Raw genomic sequence first — 22,633 nt, forward strand, 5'->3', positions numbered from 1 at the left:
CAGAAAGTTAAGATTGCATTGACAGGCTAACAAAGCTGCAGTATTTAAATAGCACAAAACTGGGAAGAACCAAGTAGACTTACATGTTCTGATGGTTTTAACAAGACTCTTGCCGCCGATTCCTGCAGCATTAGAGGAATAAACGTAACAGTTGTATGCGGTATTGTTACGGAGGTTGTCTACCTGTCCATTTAGCGTGGTGAATGTGAGGTTACGAGTCTCATTGTGGAAAGTTCCCTCCACCATCAAAATGTATTTATCGGCTCCTTGCACACCGGACCACTCAAACCTGATCGAGGTGCTCGATATTGCTTTCGAAAATGATATTTGCGAGGTTGCGGGAACTGCAAGTAAAAAAAAAAAATGAAATCACATGAGTTCAAAATAAAAACAAGTTTGTCAAGATATGTGTATGGCAAGCCGTTTTAGCTTAAAATGTTTCCAGCATTACTCGTAACTGCATTTTTACTAGTAATAATTCAATTAGAGAGCTCTACAATTCAATTCTTACTAGTAACAATTACAATTAGAGAGCTCTGTAATTGTTACTAGAAATAATTGAATTGGAGAGCTCTCTAATCATAATTGTTACTAGTAAGCACTGAATTAGAGAGCTATCTAATCATAATTGTTAGTAAGAATTGAATTGTAGAGCTCTCTAACTGAATTCTTACTGGTTAAATTTCAATTACGGCGAGTAACACTGGGAACATTTTAAGCTAAAACGGCTTGCCATATATATGTGTGAGTCAATTAATTATGATTAGAGAGCTCTCTAATTCAATGCTTACTAGTAACAATTATGATTAGAGAGCTCTCTAATTCAGTGCTTACTAGTAACAATTATGATTAGAGAGCTCTACAATTCAATTCTTACTAGTAACAATTACAGTTAGAGAGCTCTGTAATTGTTACTAGAAATAATTGAATTGGAGAGCTCTCTAATCATAATTGTTACTAGTAAGCATTGAATTAGAGAGCTCTCTAATCATAATTGTTAATAAGAACTGAATTGTAGAGCTCTCTAACTGAATTCTTACTGGTAAAAATTCAATTACGGCGAGTAACACTGGGAACATTTTAAGCTTAAACGGCTTGCCATATATATGTGAGTCAATTAATTATGATTAGAGAGCTCTCTAATTCAATGCTTACTAGTAACAATTATGATTAGAGAGCTCTCTAATTCAGTGCTTACTAGTAACAATTATGATTAGAGAGCTCTACAATTCAGTTCTTACTAGTAACAATTACAATTAGAGAGCTCTGTAATTGTTACTAGAAATAAATGAATTGGAGAGCTCTCTAATCATAATTGTTACTAGTAAGCATTGAATTAGAGAGCTCTCTAATCATAATTGTTAGTAAGAATTGAATTGTAGAGCTCTCTAACTGAATTCTTACTGGTAAAAATTCAATTACGGCGAGTAACACTGGGAACATTTTAAGCTAAAACGGCTTGCGATATATGTTGAGTCGATAACTTACTTGTCTGTCCTATCTGGGAGCTGATGCATGTCACATAAGTCAACAGAAAGACTTTAAGTGTCACTTGATAAATTTGTCCCGATCTTAAGCCTTGGACCACTTTCTCCAAAGTGGACGAAGCCAGTGGTGGAATAGAAACAGCTGCTGTGTTGTTATTCACAGCCTTGACATCCAGAACATAGTTTGTCGCTCCAGTAAAATTGCTCCATTTTATAAGGAGAGACGATGCAGTGGGTGATGATATTGATGTTATGTTACAGTCTGGAGGAGACAAAAAATTACAATAATTAGTATCTTATGAGTCACTTTCAAAATGTAATAGTATATCAATACTATATATTTAGGTAAATGCATTTCTAAAATTTCTATTCATTATTTTTGCTATGTTTAATTATTAAATTAAATGTTTTTGTCTTATAATAGACAATTTATGATACATAATTAGACATAGTATTATTAATATTGTAACTTATTACTAAAATAAATACATATAAATGAATATGAAATACTTGCCTGCAGAAGCTTCTTTTACCTTAGAACAAAGAAACATATAATAGTCAACTTAAGCACAAGGTCTTCAAATGATATGAATGATAAATCATTAACAGATTATATAATAAATACCTGTGTCAATGAAAACACTGTTACAAAGAAGCACAGTGTCCCTGGAAGATGCATCTCTGATTGATGTGTAAGGTGCTAATAATAAGTTAAGGTACATACACTTGCAAATAAGGGGAGAAATCTGAAATCTTTTGTGGCATGGGCAAGTATACCTGCTCTGTGAGAACCAATCAGTGCATCCAAAATGAGGACAGGTGGATGAAACCTAATGACTAACATTAGGCCTCTGGGCTGAAGACATCATCCAAGTATCTGTGTGGTGTGTGTTTTAACAGGTATGGGCTAGGCTGGGGGTCTAAGGGTTGTTGTTAGACTCATTAAGACCACAAACTTTGAAACTTTGAGTTCTCTCGAAGTTCTCTTCAAGACGATCAGCCTTATATTTGAATAATTACTTTATTTGAAAAACACCATGTGCGCAAATGAAGAACATACTGGCGTGTTAGGATTATTTTTGAGTGGGAAATGATATAGGATAGGTTGTTGGTCATTAGGTTTCAGGAAAACAGGCTCAATATAATGGAGAGAGTGAAATTCCCATCCTTGTACTGGCCTGCCTCAAGCAATCTGGTGTAATGTTAAAGAACGATTACGTTACTGGATATCAAACATACATTTTCCCCTCTCGTTTCACCTTAATTCTCGTTTAATATTATCCTTTCTAATGATGATGTTGAATTTGTTGGTCTTTCCAGTATGTTTTCAGTAAATGACATGGAACCTGATTGAAATCAAATGTGCATATTTGACTCACATGTACAGTTGCAATTGAACTGAATGACTGTTTTCAGTGAATCGTTTACTATAGTTATTCAGTTACCGCTCACTGAATTCACAATGTTACATTAACTGAAAAGAAGTTGATGGAGATATGTTTTAGCTTAGCTTGTGTAGTTATTCTTTTTTACTGCAATGTTTTAATATCAAATATGAGTAAGCATTTCTTTAAAAACTAGAAAACTTTCACAGCTACATGAGAGACATTTGATATTGTTTTTTTTATATACTTATTTGTAAGGCTATTTATTTTTTATTTTTTTTACTTTTAACCCTATATTAAGCTGTGTAATTGCTCATATAAATGATAATAAACTAGAAGCCAAAGACAAAAATCACAATAATTACTTTTTTTCTAAAGTAGGCAAATTTGATTATAAAAGTTTTATAAAATTTTACACAATTCGTTCGGTCATTCATGTTTCAGGATCGGAACAGTTCTTTTTGTTCTAATTTTTTATTTTATTTTTTTTCTCTTCCATTTAGAGACTTTAACTTACAATTTCCTGTAGGGAAGTGGTTCACATCTGGGTAAATCATAACTGCTAATGCTGCATCTCTTTTCTTATTATGTTATAAGGTATCATGTCTAGAGCCAGACTACGCCTTTTTTACTTCAAAATGTAAGAGATCTTCCAAGTGTTTACTGATCTGCATTGAGAATGACGAAAGCAACAGAATGTTTTGCTTTCATCATCGCGTCTAAAACAGTATGTGCTGAGAAAGATAATGAAGGATTACAGTGTCTTTGTCTGGGTCTCTCTAAACCCAGAAGCAAGAAGCTATGAGGGAAAGTGAATCTGCCTCTTCATTTCAGAGCCTGAAACATACACCTGTTTTGTATGGTGATTAATGTCAGTGTCTTAAAGTTAAAGCTTTCTTTGCTTTAACAAAGGTGGAGCCTGAAATGTGAAATACTCTTTCATGATTGTAAGGTAAGGTTAGGCTGGATCTAAGTAATGTTGAATATGTTGCATATAAATAAAACATTTAACTTTGAACAAACCTCATCCATCATACTTTCGTTGTCCTTCAGAACATTGCAGAAGAAGCTTTATTACACAGGCCCGCTTGCTGTTCAGGAAACTTGAAGTTTTCAGGTATGTCTGAAGTATTGACTCGATGACTGTATTGACCGAAATTCGTTGGGAGAAAGAATTGAAAAGAACGAGGCAGATGTAGACATAGAGAATATAACTGAATTGCTATAATTAATGTCTGATAGCAGCTCAGATCTTTTGGTCATAGAAGAGATTTATGAGAAATGTTAAAAATTGAAAACATATACCAAGTTCTGGCATAAAACTCTAGATGGCGCAGGCTTATATGTCTTTAACTCATTTGGTAGCGATCACATTGTCATCTACATAGCGCAGCTGATTGGTTGCTGTTGCATCAGCGGCCAATGAGCTGCGGCTCAATATTCAAATACCGGTAGTGTTGCTGTTAGCAGTCTGCAGCGCGCTTTGAGAAACCCTCCACCTTCCCCAGCTCCACCTGTATAGATCTGCTACTGGGGTTAATTCATGTAATGGTTAATTCTTATGTGCTCACAGCAATGCCTGTGAATGTACTGGGAGTGTAGCAGATCTATTCCGCCAAGTCCATATGCATTAACATTGCCATATCCATTACCATTACCATGCCAGTCTTTCAGAGAGTTGTCATGACAGAACTTTTGAGACAATTTGGAACATTGTTGAGATTCATTTAATAGACGCATGTGAGATTACTGGGGCCTTTTGCTCAGAAGAAAAACATAAGAAACAGGAGGCATAAATGTTCTCTATTTAATGTCTTTGCTCTCTCGGAGAAACAAAATCTAAAAGTATTTCTTTACCTGCTATTGTAGGTGTAATCAAGATTCTTTCCCGTGGGATGAATTATCAGTGTCATCATTGTATGACACGTGTTTGACAATTTATCCAAAATGACTAATATTTCACTATTTCATTAGTCTATCCGAATATGTTGTTTTGCCAATTTTCTACTGTAGTTCACATAACCCAAAAATGATTAAACTGATGATGTGCAGCATGTTTGTGATGATTTGATGCCTCAAATCAGGTGACTTCTTGAGCAGATGTGTTCTTTTAAAATTAAACTTTTCACCTGGTGGACTATAAAACAACCAAAACAATATGCTATAGGATGGAATTTTTCATGCAGACCTACTTAAAATTACTTCAGAAAATATTAAAATATACACTGCCCTGCCAAAAAAACAAAAAACAACAACAACAAAAAAACATGCTGTTTGGATTTAAATAGGCAAATGCTTAAGAGTCTGTGATTGGATCATTATTGCTGATAATTATGTTTCTAGCCTGTTATATGTTTGGCAACAGTTCGTCTAACTCTAATTGATGGAGTGTGTAGCTTTTCATTTCTTAACCATGTAGGAAGACATCATGGCCATATTCCAGGATAACAATGTCAAGATGCTTGGTTCTACAGATTGTAAAAAAATCTCTACAGATTGTTCTACAGATTGTAAAAAAATGTAAAAGTAAAGCCTCAGTGGATTGGAATGGTATTGGTAAAAAAAGTTATTACGGAGATAGTAGAGCCATTAACAAACATATGTAACTTGTCTTTTCAAACCGGTAAATTTCCAAATAAACTGAAAATAGCAAAGGTAATACCACTATATAAGAGTGGAGACAGACATTACTATACAAATTACAGGCCGGTTTCATTACTCTCCCAGTTTTCTAAAATCCTTGAAAAGCTTTTTGCAGAAAGAATGGATAATTTTATTGAAAAATATAAACTCTTAGCTGACAGTCAATATGGATTCAGAACAAATAGATCAACATCCTTAGCGTTAATGGAATTAATTGAGGAAATTACAAATAGTATAGATAACAAAAAATATGCAGTAGGAATTTTTATAGATTTAAAGAAAGCATTTGATACGATCAATCATGATATTATGATCAATAAACTGGAAAAGTATGGCATCAGAGGAGTAGGATTAAACTGGGTGAGTAGCTACAAAACAGGCAACAATTTGTGGAAATTGGTGAACATAAATCAACTTGTATGAATATAACTTGTGGAGTGCCACAGGGGTCAGTTCTTGGTCCAAAGCTTTTTATTTTATATATAAATGATGTATGCAGAGTTTCTAATATGCTGAATTTAATTTTATTTGCAGATGATACCAATATTTTCTGTTCTGGTGACAATTTACAACAGCTTTTGGAGATAATCACATCAGAAATGAAAAAATTAAAACAGTGGTTTGATGTGAATAAATTGTCATTAAATTTAAATAAAACAAAGATAATGTTATTTGGGAAACACAAAAAAAAATCCTCATATAAAATTGGAAATAGACAACGTTTGTATTGAAAGAGTTTATGAAAATACATTTCTTGGTGTGATTATTGACCACAAAATCTGTTGGAAACCTCAGATAAATTATGTCAAAGCAAAATTAGCTAAATCTATATAAATACTTGTGAAATCAAGGCATATTTTAGATCATAAATCTTTACATACACTTTACAATACTCTCATTTTACCGTATTTAAGTTACTGTGTGGAGATATGGGGTAATACCTACAAAACCAACCTACAGCCATTATGCACATTACAAAAAAAAGCTATAAGAATCATTAATAATACAGGACACCTTGATCATACCAATCTATTGTTTTTTAAACCACATATATTAAAGTTCATTGATTTGGTTAAATTCAAGACTGCACAAATTTTGTACAAAGCAAGAAATAATTTACTTCCAGGAAATATGCAAAAAATGTTTATGGATAGGCAGGGTGGGTATAACTTAAGAGGGGAATATAATTTCAAAAAATTCAAAGTCAGAACAAATATGAAAAGCATGTGCATAACGGTATGTGGGGTGAGTTTGTGGAATGGTTTGGAGTTGGAGCTAAAAAACAGTACAAATATATATAAGTTTAAAATATTGTATAGAAACATGCTTATAAAAGGATATGAAGACAGGTAATGTTGGGCGGGGATATTATACAGACTGTAAAGGGACAGGTGATTATAATGTGCTGGGTTGCACTGTAAATTATTATGTTTGGCTGTTGTGTTTCTGTTTTCATTGTTTTTGGGGTGTTTGGTTTAGGTTTGTAAAGAAATGGTGTAAATAAGTGTTTAAGTAATTATGAGCATTGAAACCAGGGATGGGAAGTAATAAGCTTTGGCTTCCCCCTGCTCCTTTTCGAACACATTAGTTATTTATTCAAATATTGTGGATAAATACTTTGTTTTGTTTTGTTTTGTTTTGTTGCTTTGTTTACAACTTATATATGTTATATTGTATTTCTTTGTCTATTTGTAATATGTTCGAAACAAAATAAAAAATTAAATGAAATGAAAAGATTCATCAGGCTCAAATTGTGAAAGAATGGTTGTGAGGATCATGAAGAATCATTTTCACACATGAATTGGCACCTCTGAGTCCAGACATTAAATTCATTGAAAGTCTTTGGGATGTGCTGGAGGAGACTTTACAGAGTGATGGACTCTTGCATTGTCAATACAAGACCAAAAATTGGTGCACCTCTTGATGGAAATACATGTTGTGATGTTATTTCCATCAAGACCTGCATACATTTTGGTCAAGATCTTGTTTTCTTGGAAATATCTGGTTTTATTTAATCATTAATAGATTTCCAGCTGGTGCAGGATGAAAGTTTACTGAAGTTTAACATTTATGGTTTGGGGTGTGTTCAAATCAAGTATTATTAATAGTGATGCGGATCTTAGCAAGTGCCACTAAATAATGTGTTATGTAAGAGAATATAATATCCTCTGGTGTTTTCATGATGGAGATAATAACAGCTCAAGAACAATGTTCGTGACGTAGCTGTGTTTTGTGTGTGATGCCTTGTCTTTGAGGGATTTTGCTGCCTAAATGATAAAGTTTCCCATCTGGATTTCATTTATAAATAGATGTGCTATTAGATATATACAAAGATATACAGTCTCATGTCTATTTTCATCACAAACACAGAAAAGTTTCTGCATCTTCAACTGATAAATGCGTTGTGTGTGCGGAAATCTTTTGTGGTGTTCTTGAAAAGTTCTGACTGTTCAGACCAGTCTTTAGAAACAGAACAGAACGGAACGACACTGCTGTATTGTCAAATTATGCATGCATTAACTGTGTTTAATAAATGTAATATTGTTAAACATATTTAGTCAGTTTAAAGAATTAATGCGTTAGGTTAGCAGCCCTAAAGTATATATAGTTGTAAAATTAGGCTATTTCCGGTGGGAAAAAGGCGAAAAATATTCAAGAAAACTGAAATGTTAATAAAAAATACATTCTCAACACGTAATGCTTCATGCTGTTTATTATGCAAATTCAATGTAATATATCATCCAAAGGACACATATGACCTGGGGCGGACACTGAACCTGAAACTTCTGCTGTTCATTTTTCTCAATAACCTTGTTCAGAAGAGGTCCGCCCAGTATATGACACACATGACACTGGTCCACTCCTTTGGAGGCTTGCTGCTTAGGGGACTTCCTACAAATGCTTAATGTGTTGTTTGAATCATCTCTTTAACATACATTTAGCAAACATTAACAATTAACATTAACAGACATTTAGAGATTTTTAACTTGTGCGATCAATTTTTCTTGTGACATTATGATATTACTTTTTTTCTGGACATATAATCATTTGGGCTTCATGGCATGCTATGAATATTAGGAAATTACAGTATAAATGCAAAACATCAAAAATAAAAAAGAAAGTGTATACTGTATATAAAATATAACATTTAGAAATGGTTAACAATTTGATTGAAATCTATTTTTTTGTATTCACTTCTTAAAGTTCTTAAAGATGCGATTACATTTTCACATTGAGCCAATATTGTTAGCTATTTTTTGGCAAATGTTAAGAATGTGGCCAGAATGCGGTGAGAAGAGGATGCGCTGTTGTCTGTGTTGATGACGTCAGAGCTCCATCTGCTTTCATCTGAGCTCTTTAACAGAAGACAAAAAGACATGAGAACCGGACATTTGTGGGCGGTCCAACTTTGATCATAAACACACTGAAACGTATATGGCCTATTCATCATTCATGTCAAGTACATAATCCTGCAACATTCTCATAACTCCTTTTGTTTCATATAACCATGCCACACACACACACATATACAACAAATATGTACAGTATATATATATATATATATATATATACATATATAATTCTCATTCTCAATCATTCTCATAATTAATTTTTTTCTCTAATACAGTATTGAGAGTGATCCTATGTGGATACAAATATGATTCATTTAATTTTAAAATCACCATCAATTAAAGGTTGTACAAAAACTATTTTGCACTTTGTTTCATATACTTTTACTTTTTAAAAATATACTTAAATATATGTATGTATATATTAATTTATATATATATATATATATATTTTAATCAGCTTCTTAAATGTTTCAAGTGAAGTATCAAGTCATCTGTCGTATCTGAAAATGTTTCAACTAAGATGCACATCTGGATTCAAGGAGTGCAAGTGTCATATTTTATTGTCAGCAACTGTACAGCAATAAACCTTTCTGAGATGTCCACGTTGACATGATATGCTTTATCTTACGGTGGACACAAAGGCCTCCAGTTTCATGTGCCTTGGGTAAATCTGTCCCATGAGGCTCTGCATCTGTGTGTGTGTTTACTAGTGATGACAGTTAATGTAAACGTTCATAATTAATGTGCGTTCACTCACGATAGGGTTCTAGTCCACACTCCTCCGGCCTCGATAGATCACTGCAGATACACAGAAAGAGCAGTTATGTAGCACTGAGTCATAAGGAACATGCTTAGGAGAGCTTGCGTATATTAAAAAAATGTATATATATATATATATTATGTTACTATATAATATTTATATTTTATAAAATGATATGGTCCTAGATAAGTTTCAATGAGAATACACACCCATTCCCACTGTGTTTCCAGAGCAGGATACTGAAAGACAAGGAAACATGGAAATCAGTCCATAAACATGTAATCTCTAGCCTTGATTTTCCTGATTTGAAGTGCCTTCCTGTTACAGCTCAAGCGCTACAAAATCAAGGTCATGGTTTCGAGAACCGGTAAAATGTGTTCCTTGAATGCAATGTATAATCCCTTGAGTCGCTTTGGATGAAAGCGTCTGCCATGCATAAACGTAATTTATATAAAAATATTTTAAACTATATTTATGCAGTTTAATATTTTAAACTATATGTCATTATGCGGTATTCAAATATTATTTTTCATTTACAAAGATTTTCTAGGTCATTGGAAAATCAACCATCTTTTTGTACCTGAGTAGAGTTTTCTGGGGCAGAACGTGACCTTCGAACCCTCCTGTGTTAAGGGAGCGACCACGACGGTGTACACTTCTCCACACATGATGTTGGAGACGTCACATGCGGTAGCCCCCTGTGTCGTGCTGCAGGTGTAGTTGGAGCTGGTGCCGTACAGGTCGGCTGTGTAGTTGTACAGGCCGGGAGAAGAGCGCCAGTACACACGCAGAGTGTTGTTCGCCATGCGGTAGAGTTTCACACTGGATGGACAACACGCACCTGAGAGAGGTCACAGATAAAGAAATTGAGACGTGAAAGAGGAAGGTACAGAAATTAAGTGCACGCACTTGTTAACTGCATAAATCATTCATAAAACCATTATTTAATGGTTCACTCAAAAGTAACGATTCTGTCATAATTTACTCACCAAGATTGTTCAGAACAACTTGAGGGTGAGTAAATGATGACAGAATTAAATATTTTGGGTGAACTATCCTTGTGAACTTGTGTGGTTGAAGACAAGGTTTAATTGAATGTGACATTTTTGTAAGAATTGTATTTACAATTGATTTACATTTGTTGTGTTTACCATGGTACTTTTTTGTATATGGCATACTACTGTATATGCACACTACTTTTTTTTATGTATTTTTGTTGCGTTTCCTGAATGAGGCCCATAGGATGCAAGTCTTATTAATTTATCAAGTCATTTATTTCCAGTTTTAAATATCACTTTAAATCAGACATTAGATAGACAAAATGTCACATAATCTGTCAGAACTTTTCATTCTTATTATACCCCAACAGATTTTTTTTATTTATTAGGAAAGCTTGACTTTTAATTTAGTTTTTTATTATTAATAATTTACATTTTTACTTTCTTATGTAAAGTGCATTGAGAAGCTACCTTTAATAGTGCTATATATAAAAACAAATATTAATATTTTTATAAATATCACTGATACTTATGATATTCATAATTATTTAAAAAAAAAAATATATATATATATATATTTTTTTTTAGTATGGCCTTCCTGTAATGTCTTATAATGCTTTTATATATCTTTTATGTTTTTCTTAATTTTTGGTTATTTATTTTATATTTTAATTCTTGTTGACTTTATTCTCATTCTTGTATTTTAATGGGTCTTTTTTATTTCATTTTTTTATACTATCTATTGCTTCTTTTTTGTCTGTAAAGCACTTTGAACTGCATTGATTTGTTTGGAAAAATGCTATATAAATAAACCTTTCAAGTCTGTTGGGTTTTCAAATATAAATCAGTAAAAAAAAGGACACCAAGTTGAATCAAAAGCTCCTGCAAGAGTTAATGACCATTAACCGGTCATGTAGTTTTCTCATGATGACAGATATAACAAATGCACTCAACTCACTTGAGGAGAAACCATGGTATCTGCACTCTGTTTTATGTCCAGTAATGCTGAAGGCCTCCAGCGACACATTGTAGCTTGTGCCACATGTGATGCATCCCAACAGGCAGTGTCTGTCCATGGTGTGACATTTGGCATGACCTCTGGGGGACGTCAAAGACGTGACAAAGGACTGCGCCCCTGTGGCAGGCGACCAAGTGACGTTCGTCATGGACTGCGTCACCTGTTCAACAGTCAGAGTTTCTGGACAACAGGGTCCTGGAGAGAGAGAGAGAGAGAGAGAGAGAGAGAGAGAGAATGAGAGAGAGAGAGAGAGAGAGAGAGAGAGAGAGAGAGAGAGAGAGAGAGAGAGAGAGACACATATTTATATCGCTTCACCATTTTCAACTATAAACATCTGTCTCCAGATGTTTTCCATCTTCATTAATTACTGCACCTGTTTCCAGGGGAATGGAGTAGCTGGGAAGACTCTGTCCCGCTGCAGTGGTGGCGTAGGCGCTGACCTCATATACGGATCCACAGGACACGCTGATGTAACAGGAAGTGCCGCTGGACGAGCAAGTGAGTGAGTCGGTGTGACCCGTGCCGATCACGCTGTAGTTGGCCTGAGTGTTTGTAGCTGTCCAGAACACCTCCACCGTGGAAGAGTTCACCTGAGTCGCGTTGAGGATCACAGGGGCACAGGGAGCTGAAACACAAATGAGCAGCATTTCATAAAAATGGATTGCATGTAACAGTGATGGTATCACATATTATGGTGGTACTTTGAAATATACCATGTTACTGAAATTAATGTGCCATTTTATAAGGCTTTGCATGGTTTGGTTGCACATTATCTGTCAGAGCTTTTAATTTCATTAAAAAAAATTTTTTCTAGGAAAGCCTTTAACTTAAATGTATTTATATTTATTGTTTATAATTTTTTTAATTATTAGTTTTGTCCTTTTGTTTTCTAATGTAAAGTGCTTAAAAAAGCTAATATAAAAAAACAAATATTATTAATATTTATAAAAATAATAAAAAGTTATTATTATAACATGGTATTTTTGAAAGTACACTGAGTACCGTGTGAACACAATAAAAATTGATTGTATAAAAATTTTGTATACATGGTTCAAAATATACCATGGTACTGCTATAGCAAATGTACAACAAAACAAAGGTATTACCATGGTACTTTTTCGTATATGGCATTGTGCACACTAGTATCTTTTATTTTTTCTTATGTTAAGTGCATTGAGAAGTTACCTTTAAAGGCACTATACATAAAAACAAATATTATATTAATATTAAATATTATTATTACAACATGGTATTTTGGAAATATTTTTAGTAGAATTATTACAATAATTAATATAATAATAATAATAATAATATTTTTATTATTAGTAGTAGTAGTATTGTATTTACATGATACTCAAAGTATTTCCAAAAAAAAATACCATGGTACTACTATGTATAAATGTACAACAAAACATGGTATTACCATGGTGATGTTTTGTACTGTATGTGGCATATATCACACTAGTATCTTGTGGGCTCATGTGTGTACCTGTCCGGCGTGTATGTGCACCACAGGTGTTGTTGCATCCTTGTATCTCACTGCAGGGCCGCACCACCACGCTGTACAGACTGTCGCAGGTGAGGTCAGAGAGCGCGCACACAGGAGCCGTGTCGTTGCAGTGGATCCATTCGCTTCCGTCTGCAGCGATCGTCTCGTATAACTCAGCTCCTCGAACTGCTGACCATGAGATCTCTAAAGTTTCTGTGGAAATCAGTGACACGGACACATCCTCTGGACAGCACGGGACTGAGGACAGAGAGAGAAAGAGAGAGAGAGAGAGAGAGAGAGTTTCTCATTTTTATTTGTATAGCAAAACTTTTACATAAAATATAAATATTAGTGTGTGTACTGTATGTCTTATGACTTTTATATCTATATTATACATAATATGTAAGTTTGGGGTCGGTACGATTTTTTTCATGTTTTTGAAAGAAGTCTCTTATATGCTCACCAAGGCTGCATTAATTTGATCAAAAATACAGACAAAACAGTAAAATTGTGAAATATTATTACAATTTAATATAACTGTTTTCTATTTCAATATATTTTAAAATGTAATTTTTTCCTATGACAGCAAAGCGGAATTTTCAGCATCATGTGACACTCCAGTCTTCAGTGTCACATGATCCTTCAGAAATCATTCTAATATGCTGATTTGATGTCCAAGAAACATTTCTTATAATTATCAGTTGAAAACAGTTGTGCTGCTTAATATTTTTGTATTTTTTTTAAGCATTCACAGATGACTAGAAAGTTTAAAAGAACAGCATTCATTTGAAATGGAAATCTTTTGTAACATTTTTAATGTATTTACTGTCACTTTTGATCAATTCAATGTATATATGTCTGTATATATATGTAAAATGTATATATATGTAAATCTGTCTGTGTAAAGTACAAACTTGTAGTATAGTTGACTATTTGTCCTGGCGGACTGGAGCCGGCCTGGTTGTAAGCGAATACGGTCGAGAGGTACGTGTATCCGCACTTGCACTGGAATTGGCAGGCCCTGCCGGTGGTGTTGCAGTTTTCCTCTATGCCATCATCGCTCTTCACGTAGGCAATGTAGTAATTCACCCACGGAACCTCAGACCACATGACGGAGCAGTTCCCTGTGGTCACCTCCTCAATCCAGACCGAGTCAGGAGGACATGGGACTGAAAATGATTCAAAGAAGATGACAACCAACCGCACAACTCTTTATTAATGTGTATGTGTGGTTTGTCATGTGTGCATTCATGTGTGAGTAAAATATACAGGTCAGAAGTTCCTCTGGGTTTGAAGGGTCACTGGTTCCGGCCCGGTTGGATGCTACGAGGGTGATGGTGTGGTTCTGGCTGCAGTTGAGCGGACTGATTACGCAGTAGAGGTCTGAAGAGCTGCAGTTCTGGCCTGTGGAGCTCACAGCAGTGTATGTGTCGGCACCACGGACTGCCTGCCAATACACCGCCAGATCGAGAGAGCGACCTGGCGTCAACTGAACCTGTACATCTTCTGGGACAGAAGGACCTGTAGAGAGTGGAACAGAGAAAGAAGAGTTGTGAATTTAAGGTTCGATTATCTGGTATATAGAGTCAGACAAAACACTTTGGTTAAAGGGACACTCTTCACACAAAAATGAAAATTCACACTCATGCTATCCCAGATAAAATCAAACTGAATGGCTTCAAAAAGTTGACGCTTCAAAAACCACGGCAAACGAACACGACGGTAATCCATACTAACTTCTGGCCAACTGCGCTTGACGTAAACAACAGTGTTGTAGAGCGTGAACTTGTGAAACTCACATGAGAAGTGATGATTACGATGCGATGCAAAGCAAAAAGTTTAAAATATTAGTATTATAGTAATATAGGAAACTAAAGGCCTGTTCACACCAAGAAGGATAACTATAATGATAACTTTATTAGTATCCACACCATCACACGATACCTTTCTGTTTATTATAAGCGTGAGCTGCAGTTTTGTCTGTCGTGTTAAATGCTCAAGCTCTTTTAAGAGCTCTTTTTATCTGAAAGTGATTCCAACTGAATCATTCCTCTATGCAGTTATAGTTGCCATTATGGTGTGTGCTATTTTTATTTATTTTTTTCAATTTTTTTTTATCGTTATGTTTATCACCCTTGGTGTGAACAGGCCTTAAGTCCTGCTTCTTTCAATTAAAAAGCCAAATGGCTCATTAGCAATATACCCTGTTCAAAAGACTATAAACGAGTCCTTACGTGTGATTTGGCTGATGGTGATGTCGTCTCCTTGGTTACCATCAGGATCCCAGGCATTGCCCTTGATGGAGTAGGTGGTGCCAGGCTGAAGGTCACTGAAGGTCATGTTGGTCTCAGACGTGTTACGTCCGACCCGCATGTTGGAACCCTCCATGAACATGACCAAGGTGTAAAACACTGCATTGTTCACTGGATTCCAGTTTATCACAATGGTGTCACTGCTGGGGGAGCTGGAATGCAGATCTGGGGCCACCACCACTGCAGAGAGAGAAAAAAATAAATCAATATTTTTAACAGCTGGACCGAAGCAATGGAAACAGTCTGAGAGCATCAGCACAGGAAGACTAAACAGCTGCCTCTGGTGGTGAGTTTCAATCATTACAGCTGAAAAAATGACCCAATTAATACACTAAATTATGAAGCATTAGTCAAATTAGTTTATTGATATGTGCCAATGCTAATCTTTTTTGATCAAATATATTATTAGATTTAAAATGAGTATAGTATAAATGTCTGATAGGGACAGATATGTGATGTTGACATGGAAATAACCTTCAGTGTGTCTGTAAGGTGAAATGGGATAGAGAGAATGTTCTGTTGTTATATGTGAAACTTTATGAAATCGGTCCTTCTTATGTTACGTCAAGCAGTTCCTTGGGGAGAGGCGACAGCCTAGTTCTCATGGTTTATCTTTTCATACAGTTTTGGGTATGAATCTAAAGATGCAGTTACTGTCAACAGCTGGTAGAAGCCAGAGGAACCAACTCTGCACAATAGCTGGAGTAAACAATACGGTGTTATTGTTACAGGTTTTAAATACCAACTCATTGTCGACCAAACCGGGAGTAGGGCTCAGTTTTCATTATTTTCTACGATGTGTGATCCTTAGTAAATTAGCTTTAAATAAAAATGTCTGGTCTGGTTTAATGGTCTTAGAGGGGTTTTGGTCTGGTTGTTTGTGATAAAGAGTCAGTGTTGCTTCTCCATCCCTCAAAACCATGTCCTTATGGTTCTTCAGATCATGCATATATTGTAATTGTTCATGTGGAGTTTTACCGTTTCATTTCCTGTGGTTAGAGGAGTGGGCTTAACCTCTAGGGATGTGCACACCCTGGGTGGTGGGAAATGCTCATTTTAACTAATTTAGGAAATATCAATTGTGCAAATGACAGTATTTGTTTTTCTCCTGCCTGTATGTTGTATTTATTGATTGTTTAAACTCTTTATCTTAACTATCATTGAGCATTGAGGGAACTTGTTGAAATGTATAGAGAGACAACAGTTATAGTTTTACAGAAAATTGTATGTTCCAATTAACTAAAGGTGGTAAATTTGTGCATGTAAGTGTTCAGAAGTGCGGCAGGAGGAACAGAGAGTGGTTTGGGGCAAAGGTTGTTAATGCTGCTTGAGCATGAGAAACTTCGGTCTCCAACAGTTAGTGAGAGAAGTTGATGCTAGTTTTTAGACTGTTTTTGAAACCTTTGTTTTTATTTTTGCTCTTATCCACTGTTGTATGGACCTTTTGCACTTCCTTGCCTTTAAAGTATTAAACTTCTTTTGGAACGACCTTTAAACGGATGCCTGGTGTGATTCTCCTTGTGACGCTCGGGTCTCTATCACATTGTTTCAGCTGGTCAGTTTGGAGACAGCTGGCTGGCCATCTAAATCAGCTGAACACTAGTTTCCTCAGGTTTAGAGACCACCTAAACCTACTTAAAGACCAGCCAACCACCTTAGGCTGGTTCAAACTGCTTTGTTTCTGCCACAAAACAGCAGGGATGTTAGCCCTTTTTTAAAGTATAAAATAGCCAATATATTAATCGAAAGGCATTTTTATATCAAGCAGAAGATGTTTTAATTAAAGTCTGGAGTTTACCTGTCTTAGAGTTCATGGATAGAGAAGGCTGACTCCTTCCCCCAGTGTTGACGGACATCACGTTGAGGGTGTATTGGGTATTAGGCAGCAGATTGATCACTGTCCCGGGGGAAGTTAACACCCGGGTTTCAGAGAAGAACCCATCCTCGTTCTCTGCCCGGATGATGTAGCTGGTGGCACCAATCACTAGACCGAACTCCACTGTGATGCTGTCACTGTGTTTGGAGTAAGCCTGCTCTATAAAGGGAACCTCAGGGGCTGATGGGACACAATACAAAAAACATAATAATTGATGAATTTAATATTTTATGAATAAATGGAATAAACAAAGAAATACAAAAAATATATATAGCCTATAAGTAAATTGTGAAGTACCCTTCATGAAGATTGAGGCTTTACATTTGGTTCCCACGATTGTGAATATTGTTACATGCTTTATATAAATAAATACATATTCAAGACTGTATTCAACGTGCTAATGTACGTAGAACTTAATTTGTCTTAAATGGGGTTAGGGTTAGTTAAATTAATTAAATTAATTAAATAAATAAATTATATAAATATTAAAACATAATATTCGGCATTCAAATTATTGATTTTAATATTTAACTAAATGTTAAATATTGTCACCTGTCTTAAATATCAGACCACACATACACACACACACACACACAAAAAAGGAAGAAAAAAAAAGCCTTTTGCATCGGTGTCAAGATTTATTTTTTAATTTGTAATTTATCAAGATAGATCTTGTCCACCAGCACAAACTTGCAGAAGTCAGAGGTCACCTCACCTGTAGTCTCCTCCGTTTCGGCGCTGCTGAGCACGTTCGCGTTGTCCATGGCTTCGACCCGCATCTTGTACACAGTGTTCGGGGACAAAGAGTTAACGGAGCCCATCACCGTGCTGCCGCTGAACTGCGCGAACACCGACGGCTCTGGGGAGTTTTTCGGCGTGGCGGTGATTTTGTACGAGCTCGCGCCGGATTGTCCGCTCCAGCGCACCGTCATGCTTTTAGAGGTGACGGTGAACACGGATAACGTGATGTCTGCACAAAGACAAACAGTAAAGATATCATAATAACCATAATACTGTTTTAAAATATGTTTAAAACACACAACCCGGTCATTCCACAAAATGGTCGCCTTTTCAATTTTGAAAAGGAGAATTTAATATTTTGAGATTCGACATGTTGACAGTTTTGTGGTTTACTTATCCATTACTATTAGTGTGTATTAACACGATAATTTAATGCTACAAATATCCAGTTCGTCAAATATTGAAGATCTCCTACCGTTTTGTGCTGTGCATATCTGTAAATTAAGAGCAGAAATACAACAAATCACTTTTAAAATATATAAAACATGTTAGAAAGCATCCATTCTTCCTTGCTTATTTCAGTGGCAACTATTACTCTGTCATGTGGTATTATGTGCCATTAGTGGCCAAGGAAGCTTATTTGAGCATCACTCATCACAGGTTTTAGATCCAAAGCTATTTTTTTTTTTCCTATCCTGCATGAAAGTGTGTACAACTACAAAACATGCCAGAAGTATAATAAAGAGGACTAATTGTTCTATGCAATACAAATAACCTGTCTTTAAAATATATAATTATTATTATATTATTAAGAATCCCAATGTGCTTTTAATGTGCTATGTTGCTTCAACCAAGCAAGCTAATTATTGTAGCCTATGTATAAAGAAAGTTGAATTTTTATTCTTACCTGTGGCACGATGATAATCAATAAGATTATGTTAGAAAGATGTAAATATTTCAACTCCATGCCTCAAATTCAGTTCTGCTCAGCTGCCTTTAGGGCACAGTCTCTTCTCCTGATTTGACTCTATTTCTGCAGGGTAATGGCTGTGGCTTAAGTTCTGTTTTTTTTTGTGTTTTTTTTTCTGTTTTTTTTTTTCCTATTACCATCCAACAGGTATTTTATTGTTCTGGGAGTAGTGAGTGTTCATGTTTGCCCCTCCCTCTGTCAGGGAGAGAGAGAGAGGACCTATCAGCGCTGGAGGACAACACACAGGTACGCATCAATACACTTGAGGATAGACACAAAGATGCACTCTGCCTGGTGAATGGGCTGTTCAGCATTGCTTGTTCTATTGTTATCAAATACACAAGACATTAAATGTTCTATTCTAAATATTAACTCATATAAGATAATACTTAGTCTGAAAAGAGGCATTTATCATATTACATAGGCCTACTTATATGACAACTCTGAGCGGTTGCCCTTTCATTGCTCAGGTTATGTTTTGTTTTTGTACTTTGTCTCAGACTTTTAGTACTTTGCGTGTGTTTGTTTATGTGTGTGTGTGTCCGTGTGTGTGCCTGTGTGTGTCCGTGTCCTGGTAAACCCTACATTATGGGGACAAAATGTCCCCACAAAGATGGCAATATCCGAAATCCTTGTCCTTGTGGTGAAATTTTTTGGTCCCCATGAGGAAAACGGCTTATAAATCGTACTAAGTGAGGTTTTTTGAAAACGTAAAAATGCAGAAAGTTTTCTGTGACGGGTAGGTTTAGGGGTAGTGTTAGTGTAAGGGGATAGAATATACAGTTTGTACAGTATAAAAAGCATTATGTCTATGGAAAGTCCCTATAAAACTTGAAAACACACAATGCGTGTGTGTGTGCTGGAGGAACATGTGAGAAGAAGCAGGAGATCTAAGCTAACGAACATAGATTATTGTGGCAGACTCAGATGAAATGTTTATGTGTAATATCAGTTTCACAAGATTCATGTAGCTGAATGACCAGAGGAAATATAAAAGCCATAAATCTGTGGTTGATTTGTGTCAGTGTAACATGACATGCTATAGTATATATCTTACAGGGAGCTTAATTTTCCTTTCTTGGGGATATATGGGAATTTCAAAACCAAAGCAGAAACCAAACTGTCAATTCATTTTGTATAGCGCAACAAATTAGTGTCGGCTTAGGTTGCTCCGGCTTTGGGGTATGTTATGTTATGTTATGTTATGTTATGTATACAGCCTTCAACATGACTGATGTATCATGAAAAATGTCCAAAACTGACTATGAAGCTTTGCTGTTACTATAGCCAGTGCTTAGGGAATTCATTCATATCTCTCATTTAAAAGAAACATGTCAGACGATACTAAACTACCATTCACAAGTTTGGGGTCAGTAAGATTTTTAGATTTTTTTTTTCTTTACATTTGAAAGAAATTAATATTTTTATATAGCATTAAATTTAAATGCATTGACTTGATTAAAATTGACAGTGAACACATTTATAATGTTACAAAAGATTTCTATTTCAAATATACGCTGTTCTTTTGAACCTTTCATTCATCAAAGAATCCTGAAAAATAATCCACACAAAAAATGGGCTGATGGCAGACAACTCAATATCCCAGCCTGTAAATCACACATATCTGGGTCACGCACAGGTTGCGTTTGCCTCAGCATTGTTAGGTTTTCAATAGAGAATGGAGCATCAGAGTTGTAGCATATTCATGGGAGTCATGGGAGAAGGACATCTGATTTATGACATCTTTTTTAAAGTGTCTCTAAAGTTAGTGTATTTTACACTGAAATTGCTACAGGAAATTGTTTACAGTGTAGCTCCCAGTGAGATGTTGAAACTGGCATTATACAAGACAAGAATCACACCTGTGATGTTTCTCCATTGTAGAGAAGCATAATGTAATAAAAGCATGCTTAGAACCTGCATGCTACAACAAGTGAAACATCTGCCAAAACATTATGCCCACATGCCTAATATCCTGTTGGTCCCCCGTGTGCTACCAAAACAGCACCGACTCACAGAGGCACGGCCTCTACAAGTCCTGTGGTATCTGGCACCAAGACTTTAGCAGCAGATCCTTCAAGTCCTGTAGGTTGTGAGGTGGAGCTGACGTGGATTGAACTTGTTGGTCCAGCATATCCCACAGATCCTCAATTGGATTGAGATCTGGGGAATTTGGAGACCAGAGCAACACCTTGAACTCTTCATCATGTTCCTCAAACCATTACTAAACAATGTGTGGCAGGGTGTATTATCCTGCTGAAAGAGGCCACTTCCACCAGGGAACACTATTGTCATGAAGGGGTGTACCTGGTCTGCAACAGGACTCACCAGACCAAGGTCCAGTTCGGATGCTCGTGTGCCCATTGTAGGCACTTTCGACATTGGACAGGGGTGATCACAGGCACTCTGATTGGTCTGCGACTACGCAACAGAGTGCGATGCACTGTGTGTTATGACACATTCCTCTCATAACCATCCTTTTGTGTAAGTTGTGCCACAGTAGAGCTTCTGTTGGGTCAGACCAGACATCCCGTTGCCCTCGTGCATCGATGAGCCTTGGGCGCACAACACCGTCACCGGTTTGTAGTTTGTCCTTCCTCGGACCACAGTTGGTAAATTCTCACCACTGCTGACCGGAGCATCCCTCAAAACCTTGCGGTTTCAGAGATAATCAGACCCAGTTGTCTTGCCATAACAATCTGACCCTTGTCAAAGTCACTCAGATCTTTATTCCTGCCCATTTCTCCTGTCTCCAACACGTTGATAACGAGAACTGATTGTGTAATATGTCTCTCTGGATGAATGGATGGATGGATAGATAGGCAGCATTTTATTTGTTGGTAATATGTAGGTAGCTTTTTTTTTTTTTTTTTTCATACAGTTCAATCTTAAAAAGGACACAAATGGCACTGTTGTACTTCTTCATACTGTATATTTAAGGGCTAGAGAATGCTATTTAGACCACTCAAAGGCTTTCTTATACTGCTGGCACTGATGACAAGTTTAGTTTACACCTCTGTCATAGATTTCTCAGTTGCTCTGTCATAGTGAGAGTAACCCTGCAGAAACATATTAAATCAGGTTACACAGACAGATTAATGTAACACATTTCTACTGTATCCTCAGGCAAAGTTAAGTCCAGTTTTTTTTTCTAATTTCAAGACATGTATGTGTGTTTTTATACACAGCGCAAGCTGCTTTACACGAACAACAGCAACGGCCAGAGGCTTACCACACACATAAGATATTGGCAGAAACTTGTCCGGTGTCATTTTTCAGTCTAGTGATAGCCAATGGGTGATATGGCTAACAAAGTGATAGTCTTTTGAAACTGAGGGACGTTTATGGGAATTTAACACAAAAAATTCCTAGTTTCAGCAAAACCTTCTCCTTAATAACATGATGGTATGTGATAACGGAAGTCAGGGAGAAAATCTTTTATGATATGTTATACTGGAGGCATTCTAGTGTTGTGTTGTTATAGTTGCATCACACTTACATTGTTTGTTAGTATTGTGTTGTATTGACTACATTAATAAGTTCTGCTCTGCCCCCTATTGATCACTATTACAAATAGAAAACTACAAAGTTTCAGGTCAGC

At 35.9% G+C, this 22,633-nt stretch overlaps 1 protein-coding gene across 1 annotated transcript; it reads right to left on the reverse strand.

Annotated features, from left to right (window-relative positions):
* Positions 1-8,211: 8,211 nt before the first annotated feature.
* fndc7a (fibronectin type III domain containing 7a) lies at positions 8,212-19,091 on the reverse strand. Its single transcript, XM_084119598.1, has 14 exons — positions 18,970-19,091; positions 18,538-18,556; positions 18,037-18,291; positions 17,244-17,501; positions 15,368-15,625; positions 14,403-14,654; positions 14,048-14,302; positions 13,134-13,391; positions 12,018-12,269; positions 11,585-11,839; positions 10,209-10,469; positions 9,838-9,867; positions 9,626-9,666; positions 8,212-8,870 (listed from the first exon to the last, which is right to left on the reverse strand). The coding sequence occupies exons 1-13, from the start codon at positions 19,027-19,029 to the stop codon at positions 9,635-9,637; spliced, it is 2,445 nt and encodes an 814-aa protein (XP_083975724.1). The 5' UTR covers positions 19,030-19,091; the 3' UTR covers positions 8,212-8,870; positions 9,626-9,634.
* Positions 19,092-22,633: the final 3,542 nt, after the last annotated feature.

The sequence above is a fragment of the Abramis brama genome, assembly GCF_963993115.1.
Source record: "Abramis brama genome assembly, chromosome: 7".
NCBI lineage: Eukaryota > Metazoa > Chordata > Actinopteri > Cypriniformes > Leuciscidae > Abramis > Abramis brama.